Here is a 16582-nt window from a genome sequence, read left to right on the forward strand (position 1 = left end):
TTAATTTTTGTCTGATTTCAGGAAAAACAGGCCTTTGAGCAGCAATGGAGCTTCCCCAAGTCACAGGACTTCGGCTGTAAATTGGATTCTATTATAATATCATGGATGTTTTGGGAAATATAGGAAGTCAATGTAACCAAAGAAAACCCGAGGAATATGGGGCAGGCCATGCAAACCCCACAGAGCAAAGGTAGCACTGAGGTTTGAACCAAAGGACCCGTTTACTCTGAGACAGATGTGATAACCAGCAAATTCAAAATTGAGATGTTTGATTTTGACTCTGGGATCCTTCCGACAAGAGCAGAATAGACTGTTTACACAAATTTACATTCCCTAATAATTGGCATGCATGTCAATTTGGACTATTTGATAATTTAGTGCATTGCAACCAAGTAAAAAACCATTTCCTCTCAAAGCGTGCCCCTGTATGGCTCAAGAGACACATGTGCGATGTCAACTCAGCCTCATTTTTACTTCCTTTTTTCTACATTGTTTCACATATGTTTCTCCAAAAATTCAGTTGGATAGATAAGTGAGACCTATAGAGGGATTAAAACTTAAAGCTATGAATTTTTGACAAGCAGACCTCCTGGGCTTGTAATTATCCAAAATTGTTGCACACTGGCAGGCTTCACTCGCAATGCAGCGCTACTGTATCTCACGCTGGACAGCGCGCCCCCTTATGGCTGCGTGGGCAACGTACAACGCGGAGGTTGGGAAAGGGTGACCGCGAGGCGAATTCCTCAGGAGCATCTCTGAACGCTAAGGCTGGGGCTCCACGCTACCTGCTTGTGCAAGGTGAAAAAGTCCAAAAGGAAATACTTGTCCAGTCTTATTCAGGCAAAGTAGTCCGCGAACTCTATTTTAAACTATCGATTCTGCACTTTAATCCCGTCACCCAATTTGCAGTTTTTCACTGCAAAGATTGCTGCCAGAGGTGGGTAGAGTAGCCAAAAATTGTACTCGAGTAAAAGTAGTACTGTTACTTCAGTGTAACATGACTCAAGCAGGAGTAAAAAGTAGTCATCCAAATAATTACTTGAGTAAAAGTGAAAAATTACTTGGTGAAAAAACTACTCAAGTAGTCAGTAACTGTAGCGTCTGGTTTGTTTCGGGATAATTTTTCAACAATCATTAAATCAGACAAAAATACAAAATGAAGTCCCAGTACATTTTTTAAAGAAATGTATTCTGAATGACAAACATTTGCCGATCTACAGGGGAGGAGAAGAAAAAACGAATTTTAGAAACTTAAGGCTACATGTTTCCTCAAGGTTGATGTTGAGTTCTTAAACGCTGAAATCTCAATTTCTTAAGGAAAACAAAGACTCCAAACTAGACCTGGAGAGAGCGGAGGGGGGACTGGCCGTATTCCCCATTAAAAGTAGCAGTTTCTCAAGTCACCACTTATTTCCTCATTTCTCCAAAATTAAGAGATAAAAAAGAAAATAATAACTAATTTGAGTTTCCTGATCAAAATATATAAACTGAGCTGGATAATCCCTTTCAAGTTTACTTTTGCAAATATGCTTGCATAATCACGTAACTATAGTGACTCCATATTCCTAGGTTGAAAAATTAAAATAAAGCTCAAGCTTCCGTTCATCGAGATTCTCCTCGTCGAGGTCGCCACACTACACGCGTAGTATTACTTTTATTTTGAAATTAGCCTTTGTATTGGCGGCGTCTAACGTTATGAGATGTTTAGAACTTGCTTGACATGTCTAAATGACGACACACACGCTAACTAAACTGTTATCGTTATACATCCATCTATTATTTTTTATTTGAGATAGCCGAATTACAAAAGGAGTCATCTGAGAATCACTAAGTGCAGGCGATAAATAGAACAAGAGAGTAAAAGCGAGAGCGTTGTCGTCTAGCGGCAGCCAATCAACAGCCGGTGCTCCTGACACGACAATGCGCATGTGCACAATCGTCCCCACGTGGTATGTGGAAACCACGCACGCAGACTCGAGCGCTTTCAGAAATGGCGGACGGCAAAAGCAGCTCTTCGCTGCCGATACCTTGCGTTTTTTCGCCCAAATCACGCCAGTATCTTGCGGTGTGCGCCCAGGATGGAAGGCTTCGAATTTGGAACACAGACAGTAAAACACTTCACCAGGAATACGTGCCTTCAGCTCATTTGAGTGCCACTTGTACATGCATACATTGGGGACCATGCCGGACAGTCAAGGTACGCAAGGCTGCTATGGTGGTGCGTGCACTAGCTAAATAAGCTAACGCGGCCTAAACTAGATAGGCTCGGATGTTGTCATAGAATCAAAACGATACACGATCATTGTCGATGTATGCATAGAAAGGCGCGCGATGACCTCTCAAATATATCCTACTTCACACATAGACGTTTTCTCGTGTCAGTGTCCAATACTTAGCCGTATAACCACGTTAGCTAACTGCTAGCCGTCGTCAGCTGCGCAAAACGCACGTGTTGGTCCCACATCGACTGGTTGTGAAAGTGATCCGTGCCTAACATTTTAGCGTCATGCAATTACTCGGTTACCGAAATACTTTGACTACCAATGCTAAATATTTTCTAAGTTTGTTGACTACGGTCCTTTGGAATAAACCTGTTTTTTTTTCGTAGTCCCCCCCCAGTAAGACCTCAGAAGTGTTAGCTCAACTCCATGAGTGACCGGAGACTCCAGAAGCTCTTTTGTCTCAATAAAAAAAATACACTGACTTAAATAAATAAAGCGTTACAAATAACACAATTAACGGTCTGTGGCTATTGACATTAATTTTCGTGTACGTGACGTTATGTCGTCGGATTGCTTTGCACGAGTTAGTACTGGGGTTCGTAAAGCCAATCTCAGGTGTGTTGCTCGAGGGATTGTCTGTGATATTCACCCATGGTGTTATGTGCTCAATGTTGCAAGGTGAACTGCTCCCGCGAGCTGTACAGTAGTTGACATAAACCCATCCCAGGAATCCAATACACGACGTGGATAATAAGAGAGATGGAGTGATGAAACTTTGCCCCTGATCAGTTTTTGGTGCCTTGCTGATCTGGCATCTCATGAACAACAGGATTTCATTGATCCGAAAGCAAACATTTATATTTATTAATGGATATCACAATATAACATTATGTGACATGCTTTCAGGAGGGTCCTCAGAGAAAGAAGAGGAAATCAGAGCCGGGGCAGCTGGAAGAAAAGGCAGACATGTTGGCAATGGGCACTGTGACAGGCACAGTGCTCATTTACAGTACAGCTAAGGGAGCTCTGCACTGCACCCTTGTGAGTTTCAAACTAAACATCAATATTTGATCCTTGTCCTAATTTGTAGTGGCTACATTTAGTCATCAGTTTATCACGATTTCACCTTTTAGAGATATTGTGGCATTGAACTTAATTATGTTTAAAAATGAGGCTCCCTTATATTGGCACTCTGTTTGCGTCTCTTCAATTGTTCAATTTTGACTTTTACCCAACACGATTATCATTTGTCCATTCAGGATGGAGGCCATAGTGGAGGAGTGAATTGTGTTCATTGGCACCCGGAAGACAGTTTGTTATATAGTGGTTCAGATGATACAAACATTGTGGAATGGGACCTGCAGACAGGCAAGATGAGGAGGTCAGTATATGAAATATCTTAAACTGTATGAGACACTATTTAAAACTATTTATTAGGGCTGGGCGATAAACCGAAAATTTACCCTTATCGAAATTTATTACAATGACCGAAATCATTTTGCCCATGTCGGTAAATTCGGTGTTAAAAAAAAAAAGAAAAACCTTTTCTGTCTGCGGCAATGTTCATGCCCCTTAAAGACCGCAACAGCGCCTCTAGTCACGTCACTCAACCAGTCTGCTCGAGAAAGAAAACAGACGTCGCTGTCGTAGCTGGGATTCAAATCCAGAAGCTTTTTCACCACCCACAACACAACCATGCTGTGCTGAAAGTTCAAAGTGAGAAGCAAAGTTCGACAAGTGACAAAAGCCCATTAACAGAGGAGACACCATACGAGAGAACGTCTCAGAGGTGGACGCGATAGCCTAGCACATAGCTAAAGATAAAGCTCCTCTAGTTACAGTGGCGCGCACAGGATTTAAACACTTCATGAAAGCCGTATTTCCCGATATGGACTACATCGGGCCGGGAGCTTAGACATGTCAAGCATTTTGCATCTACATCCGACTTATGGTCGGGTCGCAACATGGATCCCGGATTGAGCCTGACTGTGCATTACATAGATGACAAGTGGCGACTGCGCACCAGAGTACTCCAGACGGCACATTTCCCCCGATGATGCACACTTTGTTTATTTGGCTTACATTGACATTTTCTTTAATTTTATTTAGCATTTTTTTATTTGGCATTATTTACATCATGACAGCATCTTGGCGCAATCTATTTGCAGAAAAAGATTTAGCAAGAGGGACCCTTTTTCTCTGTGACATTGTTGAAGTCATGCAAAGCAAGCTATTTGGAATGTTTATACAAATGATTTTTGTACTTTTATTTTTCATTGAAAGTAACGTGTACCAGTTGGTCAATTAAAAAAAAAACAGTCAATATGCATTTCCTGCATTTATTTAGATTTTAGTCCAGGGGGAGGGGGATTTATCGTGCATTTATCGTTATCGAGGTAAAATTCCTCAATTTCTTGCGATATTGATTTGAGGTCATATCGCCCAGCCCTAGGGCTGCGTGATATTGGGAAAAAAATGAAGTGATATGGGTGTTGAAGTTTAGTCAACAAAGAAGAAACCACTAAACCAACAAAGATGCATCAGGCAAAGGTGCCACGGCGCCCCGGTTGGGAATCATTGCTCTAGAGCAGTGATTCCCAACTGTTGGGCACGACTACATTAGTGTGCCCTTAATTCTAAAGGTGTGTTGCAGGGGAATGATCAAATTCCACTTAATTTGTCAGAATTTTTGTATTCATAACAAATATGTTTGTCTGTCTATCTATGCCAGAAACCTAGTGACAGAAAGAACAAAAATGTCTTTCTATTACAGGTGTGGGCCCGTTAAACATTTTAATCCGGCCTTGAAAAACTTGAAAAAAATGAAATGAATAAACCTTATTAATGTTTTATTTTCTAAAGACTGTGATTTTTCAAAGACACATAATGTTGTAATGCTTTTGTTCGCTTTAATTTAAAATTAAATGTGTTTTTATCTCCAATGAGGTGAGGTTACCAAAACACTCCATCTATCTGCTCCTGGTCCCCCCTCTGTTAAATTTTAGAACCCATTGTGGCCCGCCAATCAAAAAGTTTGCCCACCACTTATTTTGTTTGCACTGCGACTTCTAAAGTATTTGAAACCATAGTCCTTGAAAAACAACAAAGCCAAAAACGACTTTGTGTGAAAGTTTAAAAAAAAAAAAACTTGATCAGTCACTCTCTTCATTGACTGCACTGTGAACATCAGTGTAGCCACCAACTCTCTTCTTTATTAAATCACAATTAAGCACTCTCAGTATCTATTACTACTAATTATATTTATTTACAATTATGGCAATTTTTACTTTTATTCAAAATGTTACGGGAATTTGAATTCTTAACATGCTCTTATCTTGCTGCCTCAGGAGTCTTCCCAATTGCTACTGTTCAACTTTCCCTTTCTTTCATTGGGACTTAAGTGCCTTTGATGATTTGGGAAGTGCAATCAGGGGCTTTTAAACAGAAAACATATCTGGTATAAAATATGGAAAACAAAGTCTCACTTGCATATTGGTCACAGAGACTAGGAGGTGAGCAAATGAAAGTGTAATAAATACAAGCACAATTGTTGTTTACAGTAAGTGGAAGGCAGATATCGCTGGAGTGAGCTCTTTGTGTGTGAGCCCAGATGGTGGACTCCTGCTTTCAGCCGGACAGACCATCAAGTTGTGGGACTTGGACACCAAGGAGGTTTATAGGGTGAGTATCACGAACGTTGTGTTTACATGCATAGATTTAAGAGCAGTCACCTAAAGTGATTAAAGACGCCTCATTTGAAATTGGTAGTCGATCACCACACAATGACTTTAATTTCTAGACTACTAAACACACCTATTAAACGCCACAACAACTATATTGACCATTAAAACACGTTTGTGCATACAAAGGCAGCTACGTATTAATAGCCGTGGGTCTCCACGTCTTAAAATGCGATATAAGAAAGATGCCACACAAATGGCTTTTGTTACAAACTATTCTTTACCTTCAACACCGGTAGATCCTGCCCCCCCCCAAAATAATGACAAAGGCTGCTAGTTACACAGTAGCATTCCAGAACTTTTCTCAGTCACTTTCTCAGTTCGCTGACAAGTTTTATTGGGCGGCAGTGCACATAAGTATGTGGCAGCGCTGCCTTTGGAAAGTTGTTTTTGTTTGGGAAACTTAGGGGATGTTTCTCCATGGTCCGACATTCTGTCGTTCCTTGTGCTCTTTAAACTCAACTCAAGATGCTTATTTCCACTCCACTATATACTATATCCTCTATATTCGCTCCTACCTAGTCGCGTACCGCTTCGCACACAGACTCACGCGTTTCTTAGGGAGGGCGAGTGTGCACTCCAACCATGAATAGCAGATGAATATTCAGTATGACGGCAGACTCGGGACAGTTTCATTGGTCTACTGTGACATGTTTGGTAATTTCATTGGTCAGATGTGACAAAACTTTGGCTAAATCCATTGACGGCTTGAAGCTTGTGAGAGAAAAAATTCATAAACTGCATCACATTAAAGGTCGCGGTGTTTAAAGTTTGGGAAGAGGGGAGCGGCTCATATTCTTGAAAATGTCAAATTCCCAGCGATGAATAATGTTTTATTAAACCAGTTAAAGAGCTGTCACCTAGCAGAACCTGACACTTATCCGCTTCTTTCCCATTGCAGAAATTCACCGGCCATTCAACAGCTGTGACGACCCTCCGTTTTGCCACCACACCACCCCCTGATAGCGGCAACCTCTATTTTCTGTCTGGTGCGGCTCACAATCGACTGCTCAGTGTATGGTGCGTTCACACGCGGAGTCATTTCAGACCGGGAACTCTACGTCACACTACATTACATGATAAACGCGCTGCGGGAATGACTTAAGATTGTCTCGCTGCAGGCAAGTACGAGAAGGTGGCAAGGACAAAAACTCTGTGGTGTCGTTCGTGCTGACTGATGAGCCTCAACATATTGACCTTGTCCCATCCAAAAGCAAGGAACAGGTAAGAGAAGCTACTTGGTATATGTTATTAAAACTCCCAAAATACATTGTGATGTGCAGTAAGATGTTTAGATGCAGATATTTGTTCATAAACTGTGCAAAATTCTTGGATCTCTCCTCTTGACAGGCGGTGAGGCTCGCAGTGGTGTGTAAAGATGGACAGCTGCATCTCTTTGAACACTTTCTAAATGGGTAAGCCCTGAATGCATTTGACTTAATCTACGGTATGAACCGTTGTAAAGCATTATTAAATTGTGTTTGGACATGGTTCACTGCTAGACCAAAATCAACATTCCTGTGGATTCTTAAGTCCATGAATCTGAAAACAAAGTCTGAATTGCCATTGCAAACATTTTATTATTAAATAATAATTTACCGAATGACTCTTATGGTAACGTCACGCAATAACGGAGCCGACAAATGTGGTTCTTGTCGGGACTCTTAAAGGCTAAATTTCTAATATGTACTTGAGCAACTTGGGACAACATGGGACATTGAGAACATTGTTAAGGTGGTCATTAATTTAGTTTCACATTGAATTGAAGTCCTAAAATGTTTTTAAATGTAACTTTCCTCAAGCTTTCGGAACTCTGGCAATACTATTAACCAATCTCTGCTTGGGAGCTCATATCAGCTGACAATGTCCTCTCAGCTATTTTTTGGGGGCTTGGTCCCTCTTCTGACAGCCAGTATGGTACAAGTTGTAACTGTAATGTTATTCTATTCATGGCAGTTGTTTGAGTCAGTGGGTATGTTAAAACAAAGTTAACGCGCAATCCTGCAAATTGGCATTTGTTGACTATTTTATCAGTTAAAATCTCAAACTGTTGTCATCAAAGGCCCTGCAAGAAGCCCCTGTCACCTTCATGCTCGGTGCAGATGTCGGACACAAAGGATTCTCCAATGCCGATCCCCCTCCTCGCAGCTGCCCTGGTTGACGAATCACGGACTGTGATGCTAGCTTATGGCAACTATCTGCAGCCTGTAATAGAGAGAGTGGTGAGCGCACAGGCAGTTCCTTCATTTTATAGGGAGCCCTTTTATAGCTGTTTGCGCTGTTGCTAATTCACTTGACTTTGTTTATATATTCCTGGAGGTAACAAACGTCTCATTTGGTTTTTGCTCCATTTTTTTTGTTTGTTTTTTTTTTTGCACACAACAATGATTAACTCTTTAGAAACCTCCAAGAGGTAGCGTCAAATGTATTGATCTCATTTCTTACTGACCTTATCACAACTGCTTGTTTCGCAGGATATCAACACAGCTGACCGGCATGTTTGTTTGACGCGGGATGTGCAGACCACATTGTCCCTTTCCATCGCATCAACAGTTTCCAAGGTAGCCATCATCGTTTCGACATCTCTAGAGTCTACATTTCTGTGTGCTGTCAGATATATAACTAGATAATTATGCACTCTTGCTCTGTGAGTGTTGCCCAGACAATTATATTTTTCTTGCCTGCAGATGCTGGCCTTTTTTACGCTTTGAATATTAAAAAGCAGTTGCAACACAAGACAATGGCCCTTCATATAAACTCAGTGCTACAATGGGTTGGTTTAGATTGGCGGGTTTGACGACCCCTGGTTTAGATTAAAGACTATTCGGAGTCCAGACCTAAATTTCATTGATTGTCTTTGGCAAGACTTGAAAAATAAACCGATGCTGCCCATCCGTTCTGGTTGAGCTTGAGTTGTTTTGCAAACAAGAATGGGCAAAAAAAAATCTGTGTCTTGATGTAAAGCAAGAAAAGACAGACCCAAAAAGAATTGCATCTGTTATTGCAGCTAAAGTTAGCTCGCCAAAGTATTAATGCAATAGCCTGAATACACACATTTTTTTCACATTTTTATTTGCTAAAAATTTGGACTAGACTACTCAATTTCTGTTCCATTTTAGAATTGTGCAAAAAATAGTGGTCATAAGGTGGCAAAATGGGAAAGATTCAAGTTGTATGAATACTTTTTCAAGTACTTGAGTAGTCCACTGTCTGCATGTATAGGACGAAGGAAGAACAACATGTTTGTCTGGTATCATCTACAGGTGAGAACCCCAGTTGTCAATGCCAAGAGCAAAATGCTGGTTCCTGGCCTTCCGGGTCATCAAGCCCCAGTTAAGGCTACAGAGAAAAGGAAGAAAGGCGCGGACTCCAAAGAGGTTTGTTGAGTGTACATGATTATGAATAGCAAGTTCCAAAATGTCACATTCTATTTCTTTTCCTCCGGAAAAAATAACTGCCTGCCCTAAACGCTCTTGTGATTGTAATGAGATTGAGTCACTGAATGTATATCCACATCTCTTCATTTAGCAAATAATTCTCATCCATCTTCAGATGTCAATAGCAGACCGTCTTGGTGAAATTGATCTGGAGTCTACAGCTCAAACCAAAAAGGAAGCCCCTAAAGGGAAGCCATCTTTACAGACAGACAATTTTGCAGTGTTGCTGGTGCAGGGCCTTGAGAGCTCTGACGGCAACATCCTAAATGTAAGTATTCTTCAATTGATATTTCAAGTGCATTGGTGCCGACAAATAAGAGGTTAACATTTTCGTGACCTCGCTCATAACACACAACACTCAGTATCCCAAATCATCTTAAACCATCGCAATGAAAAGTGCCAGTCTTTTCTGAGCCAGCTACCAGCAGAGCTAGCACGTCGTCATGTTAGTTTGCACAATCTAATCTTTCCCAGTTCAACTTTGTCTTTTGCATTATTGAATAATCGATTATTGACATTCATAAATTAATTCCGAATAATTCCATCTGTCTCACGTTGCCTCAAAGAATCTGTTATGACTCCTATTTATCAGTGTTTTCCCCGTTCCTTTCACAGGAAGTTTTTCAAACACGTAAGGAAGTGGTAATAAACAAAACAGTTGCTCGGATACCGCTCCCTGCTGTATTGCCATTGTTGGCAGAGGTGAGTGTCATTTTATATTCTAAAGGGGATACTAGCTTAAATCTTTGTCGGTGTTTGTCATTGTTTTAAGCAAGTGTTTTTCTTATAGATTACCCGGAGGCTCCAAGGACACCCTTTCACGTAAGTACAAGCACAGCAGTCGGTTATATTACCTGCACTGTATTACGTGGGAGACTTTTTTTTTTTTGCCATGAAAAGTTCCTGTGGGTTCCTTGGAAACATGCTCCAAGTTATTGTAAAAATGTATGCCAACAACGAACCGGGGGCGCCAACAGTGTAGCTGTAGAAAGAAGAGTACCAAGGTTTTTTTCTGAGCCAACCAAAATATTAAAATGCACCTGGAAACAACATCCACAACAATAAACTACAAAATGTCCAAATTAATTCCTCTAATCATATCAATCAAAACAGAGCAATATCTTTTGTGTGGCGAACATTTAATAAAGCTCTCTTGTATTGGATGATATCTTGTGCAAGTGGTCATTAATCCTTTCCGGTGTTGGCTTATGTGGGTAATTGCGTTTACCTTTTGCATTGGAAATGTTGCATCTTTATTTTTTAAGAGACAATGATTTTTTTTTTTCAATTATCAAAAGGACATAATAAAGGCGCTTGTTGGTTAACTATAAATATCTTTTCCTGTTGAATTATGTTGCCCTAATGGTAGTGCGGGGGGGGGGGGGGGGGTTGACAAAACTTTGAAACTGGCATGGTTTCAATTCTCACCTTTTTATACCTTATTCGCATTCAATTTGTAGATTGACCTGTGATGAGCCCCCCGTGGCTATGAGCAGGAGAAGAAAACTAGATATTTAACAGAGGAATCTATTTGAATCATTTTTCCCTCTTCTTCTATCAGGGCACTTCTGATGGTCCGGTGGCTCAAAGCAGTGCTAATGCACCACACATCGTATCTGTCTTCGGTGAGTCAGCGATATTTTTTTTTTTTTTTGCCATTGTCAATTTTTGACTAAAAACGGTATTATAAGTATTTTGAATGTGCAAAGTTAAATTTAAACGTTTATTCTGGTTAATAAGGACCGTTTAGTTCAAGTGTTTGGACAGTTCTTTTCCTGTTTCATGTTTCAAACTTTCTGTATTGCAAATTTGAGTAATTCTGTGGTGCTCCCAAAAGCTGCCTGACCTGGTTTCTCAGCTGGGAGTGCTTTATCACATGATTGAGAGCAGAGTGAGGATGTTCCACAAACTGACCAAGTTACACGGGAAGCTGTACCTTCTCACTACACAGGTGAGCAAAGTGGACCATTTTTTTTCTTTCCACTTCACTGGTTGATTGGGATTTAACCTTGCTACTTGAAACTTGAGACCCAAACATCTTTTGAAAGCTTGCATGGTGATTGCAGATGCCAAAACAAATCATAATAAAACAGTTGTCGCGTAATTAATCTGTTTGCATTGCAAGTGTTTGTTTAATTTGTATTAATTAATAATTAGTGCACAATAGTGATTGGATAATGAAGCTTCAAGATGCTTCCCATCTCAATGTTGCGTGCCCCGAAGACCAAGTTGACATGGCTTCCCATTGTGTTGCATTTTTCACTTTTGCGACTAATGAAATGTCCACAAAATCAAACACTATTATTCTTTACCACCAGGTGGCAACAAGCTCTAGCAGCCACAAGGTATCTGATGTTGATCACACAGCCAAGCTGGTGTATGAAGAGGGTAAGGGTTTCTTCTTCTTTTTGTGTTGCAGTTTATTTTTGCCCCACCTTATTTATTTATATTCAATATAAAGTAATAATCTGTGGTGAAGTGATATTTTCGTCGGGGCTCGAAATCCTGCTGGTCTTACCTTCAAAGTGTATGATTGGGTGAGGTGAGCAAACATTGAATCTGGTCTTTATATTTCACCAGGTTTAAGTGGCTACACTGCCCAACTGCTTTCTTTTAATTTGTCGTTATGTCACAATCTATTTTTTTTGTGGCGTGTGTGTATAAAGGTTTTTTGGTAGGCAATTTTGCCCATCACCCAGATCATTTTGGGTGTGCACTACATGCAAATATTACTGCCGTTGCCTGGCAACAAGAGCACAAACATTCTTCTCTTTTGAGCGGAATCAGTCCCTGCTCTGGTCACCATTATTACGGGTACAATACAAAACACAAAAGGATGCTTTTCAAGCTCTGATTTTCTGACAAGGGAATCATGAGAGTTCTTGGGGTATTGTTTTTGTTTGTTGATTTTTTTTTTGGGGTTGTTTTTTGTTTTTTAAACTCCCAAGAAAGTTGGAGTTAAGTGTCATACGAAGGTTTCAATGCTTTTATAGGTTAGCTAAAACTTCACAGATTGCTTGAAAATTGTGAATCAGCCATTTAATGTATACACAAAGATGTACCTCCTGCAGTCTTTCTTTATAGGTACTTGCCTCAAAACCCTCTTCGTATCTGTCAGAACAGCAAATGGACAAGAAGAGATTGTTGTGTAAAATGTAAATGAAAAACAGAATACAAGCTTGTGTAACTCCAAATTCCTAACCCTATTTTCACTTCAATACTTGCAGACAGACATTATCCTCATAATGATAAATTTTAGATTTCTTGTTTTTGTAAACACTCATTTTGAATTGAACGTCTGCAGTACATTCCAAAAAGGCTTTCTTCCTTTTTTACAAGGTACAAAAACGCATTTAGAACTAAGCTTCACGTCAACAGTTGAAGCCAGATGCCTCTGAGAGAGATTGCTTGGATGGCAGGATATGTTGCTCCAATTGCACGTTGAGATAAATGCTCACAGTTCAGCCTAGGGTGGTCCCAGTCCAATTTTCAGACCAGAAATTGGAGCCGATCACGTAATAATCTGCTGAATGTCCCATAAAGGTGTTTTTGAACATTCTTCAACTAAGGCTTTTGTAGTTCCTCTGCCAGCTTTTAGGGGAGTGTTATAGACAACAAAATGGAGTCTCTCAGTTTAGAAATAAAATGTTTTTTTTTTTGCATTTTACACAGCATCCCAACTTGACTTGGAATTGGTGTTTCTATTTTAGTTTGCGTAACAAAATTACTTTACTAATAATCAAAGTACAATTTTGAGTGAGTGTGGTTTGTCATATTTTAAGGAATTGATTATTTTGAGAACCTTTCTCTGCATAGCAACCTTCAGGGCACAAATGTTTCTTCTGAATAAGGGTCTGTATCCATTCTTCAAATTATTTGACCTCCTCCTTTTGCCTTTAACAGAATCTTCAGATGAAGATGAAGCCTCTGGACCTGAGGGTCTTGCGGATGAAGACTCAGATGTAAGTTTTGATAAGACTGCCGAATGCTTGCAAGTGAATGTTTAAAATTAGTAATGCAGTTTGAAGAATTGTTTTATTAGTACATCTGCAGTGTAGCTTTGTTAATAACAAGAAATTAGTGCTCGGCCACATGCAAATAAATCTCTCTGAGTATTGGCCATTTTATATCAAGATAGTGATATACCGCCATATAGATTTTTCAGTAATTCTAAATAAAAAAAAATACCATGGCTCCTTAACTTTTCTCACTTTATTTTCAAGTGACAGACAGATAACTGAATCATGTGAGAAATTCATCCAGCATTGCTGCTAGATAAGAGTATCAAAATGTAAGAGGCAGACTAGCCTACATATTTTTGCACAAATGTAATCAATCAATTGGCACGGTAGCGGACTGGTTAGCACGATGGCCTCACAGTGAGAAACGGCATCGGTCGTGGGTTTCAATCCCGGCTCCGGCCATCCTGTGTGGAGTTTGCATGTTCTCCCCGTGTCTGCGTGGGTTTCATGGCAGGTTGTTTGGACACTCTAAATTGCCCCTAGGTATGAGTGTGAGCGCGGATGGTTGTTCGACTGTGTGCCCTGCGATTGGCTGGCAACCAGTTCAGGGTGTCCCCCGCCTACTGCCCAAAGATAGCTGGGATAGGCTCCAGTGCGACCCAAGTGAGGAGAAGCGGTATAGAAAATGGATGGATGGTAATCAATCTAAATAAGGAGCATAAAGAAATAGAGGCATAAAAAATCCTTGTATTGCGATTAGAATCAATGAATGAATGACCAAACGGAATGAAAGTGCTTCATATAAATAGCTCTATCGGTAGGCAGAATCTGAATGGAATTTCATTTGGATTCACGTAGGTCATATACAGTATTCTTTTTTCCAATCCAAACGTCACATAAACAGTTCAGACGGAATAGCCAGGTTGCGTCTGGTCTGCTCACGCTGTCTATACGTAGATGCGTATTGATGTCGTCGTTGACGCACTTTAAAATGGCAGTGTGCCACTGTGCTACATAGACAATTGAATGCCGCCTTGATTAATCAGGATGTTTACATTGACCCTCGCATGTCACATGGATGTAAAACGGTTGTCATTGTGTAAACCGTTGACTGGAGATCTTCTGTCGGAATCGTTTCATTCAGAATGACAAAAAAGTCTTCATCTAAATGCGGCTACTTTGTTGACTTGCATTTTTAAGATAGCAATTTGCTCTCTGGTGATAGAAGAAGAAGGCGAAGCAAACCAGCTTTATTTATACTGAACATTTCATACTCAAGGCAACGCAATGTGCTTCACACATGCAAAGATGCAAAAAAGAAAAGAATTTACAAACACAAGAGCTTATGAAGAAAATGGGAGGTTTGTTGTTTGCATCGCGGGGGAGGGATACTTTGTGTCAGTCTGCATGTGACCGTTTTCTGCTGCACATTCCACATATCTGTTGTGATAAAGATGCAATTTCAGTCTTTTCCATTATCAAAAACGTGTTTCTTAAATGATGTAAAGCAGCATTGTGTTACAAAATCAAGCAAGCTGCGTAAAGCAAACGCCACTAAAGGGATGTCGTAAAATAAAACTAGATGTAAATGTTGTGGCGACATTGCTTTCTTTGCAAAAATAGTTTCTCATTGTTTTGTATTGCTCAACTCAAGTGCATGCATATTAAAACTAATAGTTCCAGTGGTTTGAGCTTACCTTAAGGTGACTTTTTTGTAAATAGTTAAGAATCACAGGAATATTGTTAGTTATCTCCGTCAATCTTGACATCATTCAAAACAATTGTATTCCAAATGCAACGTCTATAGATCATCAAATTTGGTAATGCTTGACCTCCCCAAATGGCATGCGACCAAATCTTATGCAGTGCGACCAACTGAAAAAGTTTGCTGCACCAGTGCAAAAGTTGGTGTACAGACCTTTTCGAGCAACTATTTCTTTACTCTTATTTGCTTTACTCTTACGTGCTGTTTATTATTCAACATTAGAATTGGGAGGAGGAGGATGAGGTAATGGAGGATGACACGAAAGAGCCAATTGACCAGGATGAAGAGGATCCCGACAGCAGGACAGATTCCAAAGCGAACGGGGAGGAAAACATGGAGCATGATAATGAGAGTGAAGAAGAATGACAAGTCAAACATAAAATGGTCCTGAAATAATTATGTACTTTTCGTTTTAGTTTCATGCTTTTGATTTTATTATGAAAACAAAGTATTGTTTTACACAATTGAGGGACGTGATGGAAATTTGCTGTCCATTTTATGTTAAACATTCAGCAATGATCCTGTCTTTTACACTTCGAAGACTGCCAGCCAAAGGAGAAGAAGGCCGGCAACACATCACACAACATCAAATGACTGCTTTCCAAATGTCAGTTTTAGTATAAATTCCAGTTCTTTGTGGTCAGATCAGTTGGAAATGACTGATAAAATAATTTGGAAATGTTTCCAGGTTAGTCAGCCTTTAAGGGTTAGTACTTGCAATCAGTACTACAGCAAACTGTTCTGCTGTTCAGCGGACAAGTTGGCGCCCTCTAATTGGTTGACAATAACCACACTTGCCATTTTGTGCCTGGTTCATTGAGCTGGGATGCAGGCTTTTTATGTACAGAATACTGTTTGATCCATATGATTACTCAGTATGACCATTATGTTCCTCCAGAGCAATGTAAATCTGTATGTACAGTGAAGTGTTTGTATCAGCTCTTCCCTCTTAAAGCATCCCGCAAAGGTCCTTGAAATTAAAGGAACTCCTGGAAATCAAGTCTCCTCGTTTGTTGTCATCCTCTAAGTATGAGTTATGTCTGGAATTAAATCCCAACCTGGTGGTAAAAAGAATAAGAATGTAATTAACAGACTGAATAAATTAATTTCATATGCCTTAGTGTTTATTGGGTGGTATGAGTATTTTAATACCCTGTTTAGACCATTGAATATTAAATTTGCCATGCGATTAAAAAAAAAAAAGCAATAATTTGTATAACTAAAGCCTTAATCAAAGGGTGTGCTTGTGTTGTATAAATTCCAATGTAACCAATAGTTCCCAGCACTGCACAAAAGCCTTAATTCTGTATGCTAACATTAAATTGTTAGATTGGGCCATACTTCCTATTATCTTACCTTTAATTGTGTTTGCATCACTATACATCTAGAATGATTATTTATACCCACCCTAACCAACTATACCCATTTCAAATAAATGCTCACTGATGCCCCCTGG

The 16582-nt window shown here is 39.9% G+C and overlaps 1 protein-coding gene across 1 annotated transcript; it reads left to right on the forward strand.

The window, feature by feature from the left end:
• The first annotated feature begins 1881 nt into the window (after positions 1–1881).
• wdr43 (WD repeat domain 43) lies at positions 1882–16122 on the forward strand. The gene is made up of 18 exons (XM_088294053.1): positions 1882–2197; positions 3129–3263; positions 3482–3603; positions 5783–5903; positions 6864–6982; positions 7084–7186; positions 7313–7377; positions 8025–8184; positions 8437–8523; positions 9226–9339; positions 9515–9667; positions 10015–10101; positions 10190–10221; positions 10961–11024; positions 11237–11350; positions 11718–11787; positions 13303–13361; positions 15349–16122. Exons 1-18 carry the CDS (start codon positions 1952–1954, stop codon positions 15490–15492), a joined length of 1995 nt encoding a protein of 664 aa, XP_088150179.1. The 5' UTR covers positions 1882–1951; the 3' UTR covers positions 15493–16122.
• Positions 16123–16582: the final 460 nt, after the last annotated feature.

Source organism: Idiotropiscis lumnitzeri, chromosome 1 (assembly GCF_059441095.1).
Source record: "Idiotropiscis lumnitzeri isolate Australia: NSW breed Sydney's pygmy pipehorse chromosome 1, RoL_Ilum_1.0, whole genome shotgun sequence".
Taxonomy (NCBI): Eukaryota; Metazoa; Chordata; class Actinopteri; order Syngnathiformes; family Syngnathidae; genus Idiotropiscis; species Idiotropiscis lumnitzeri.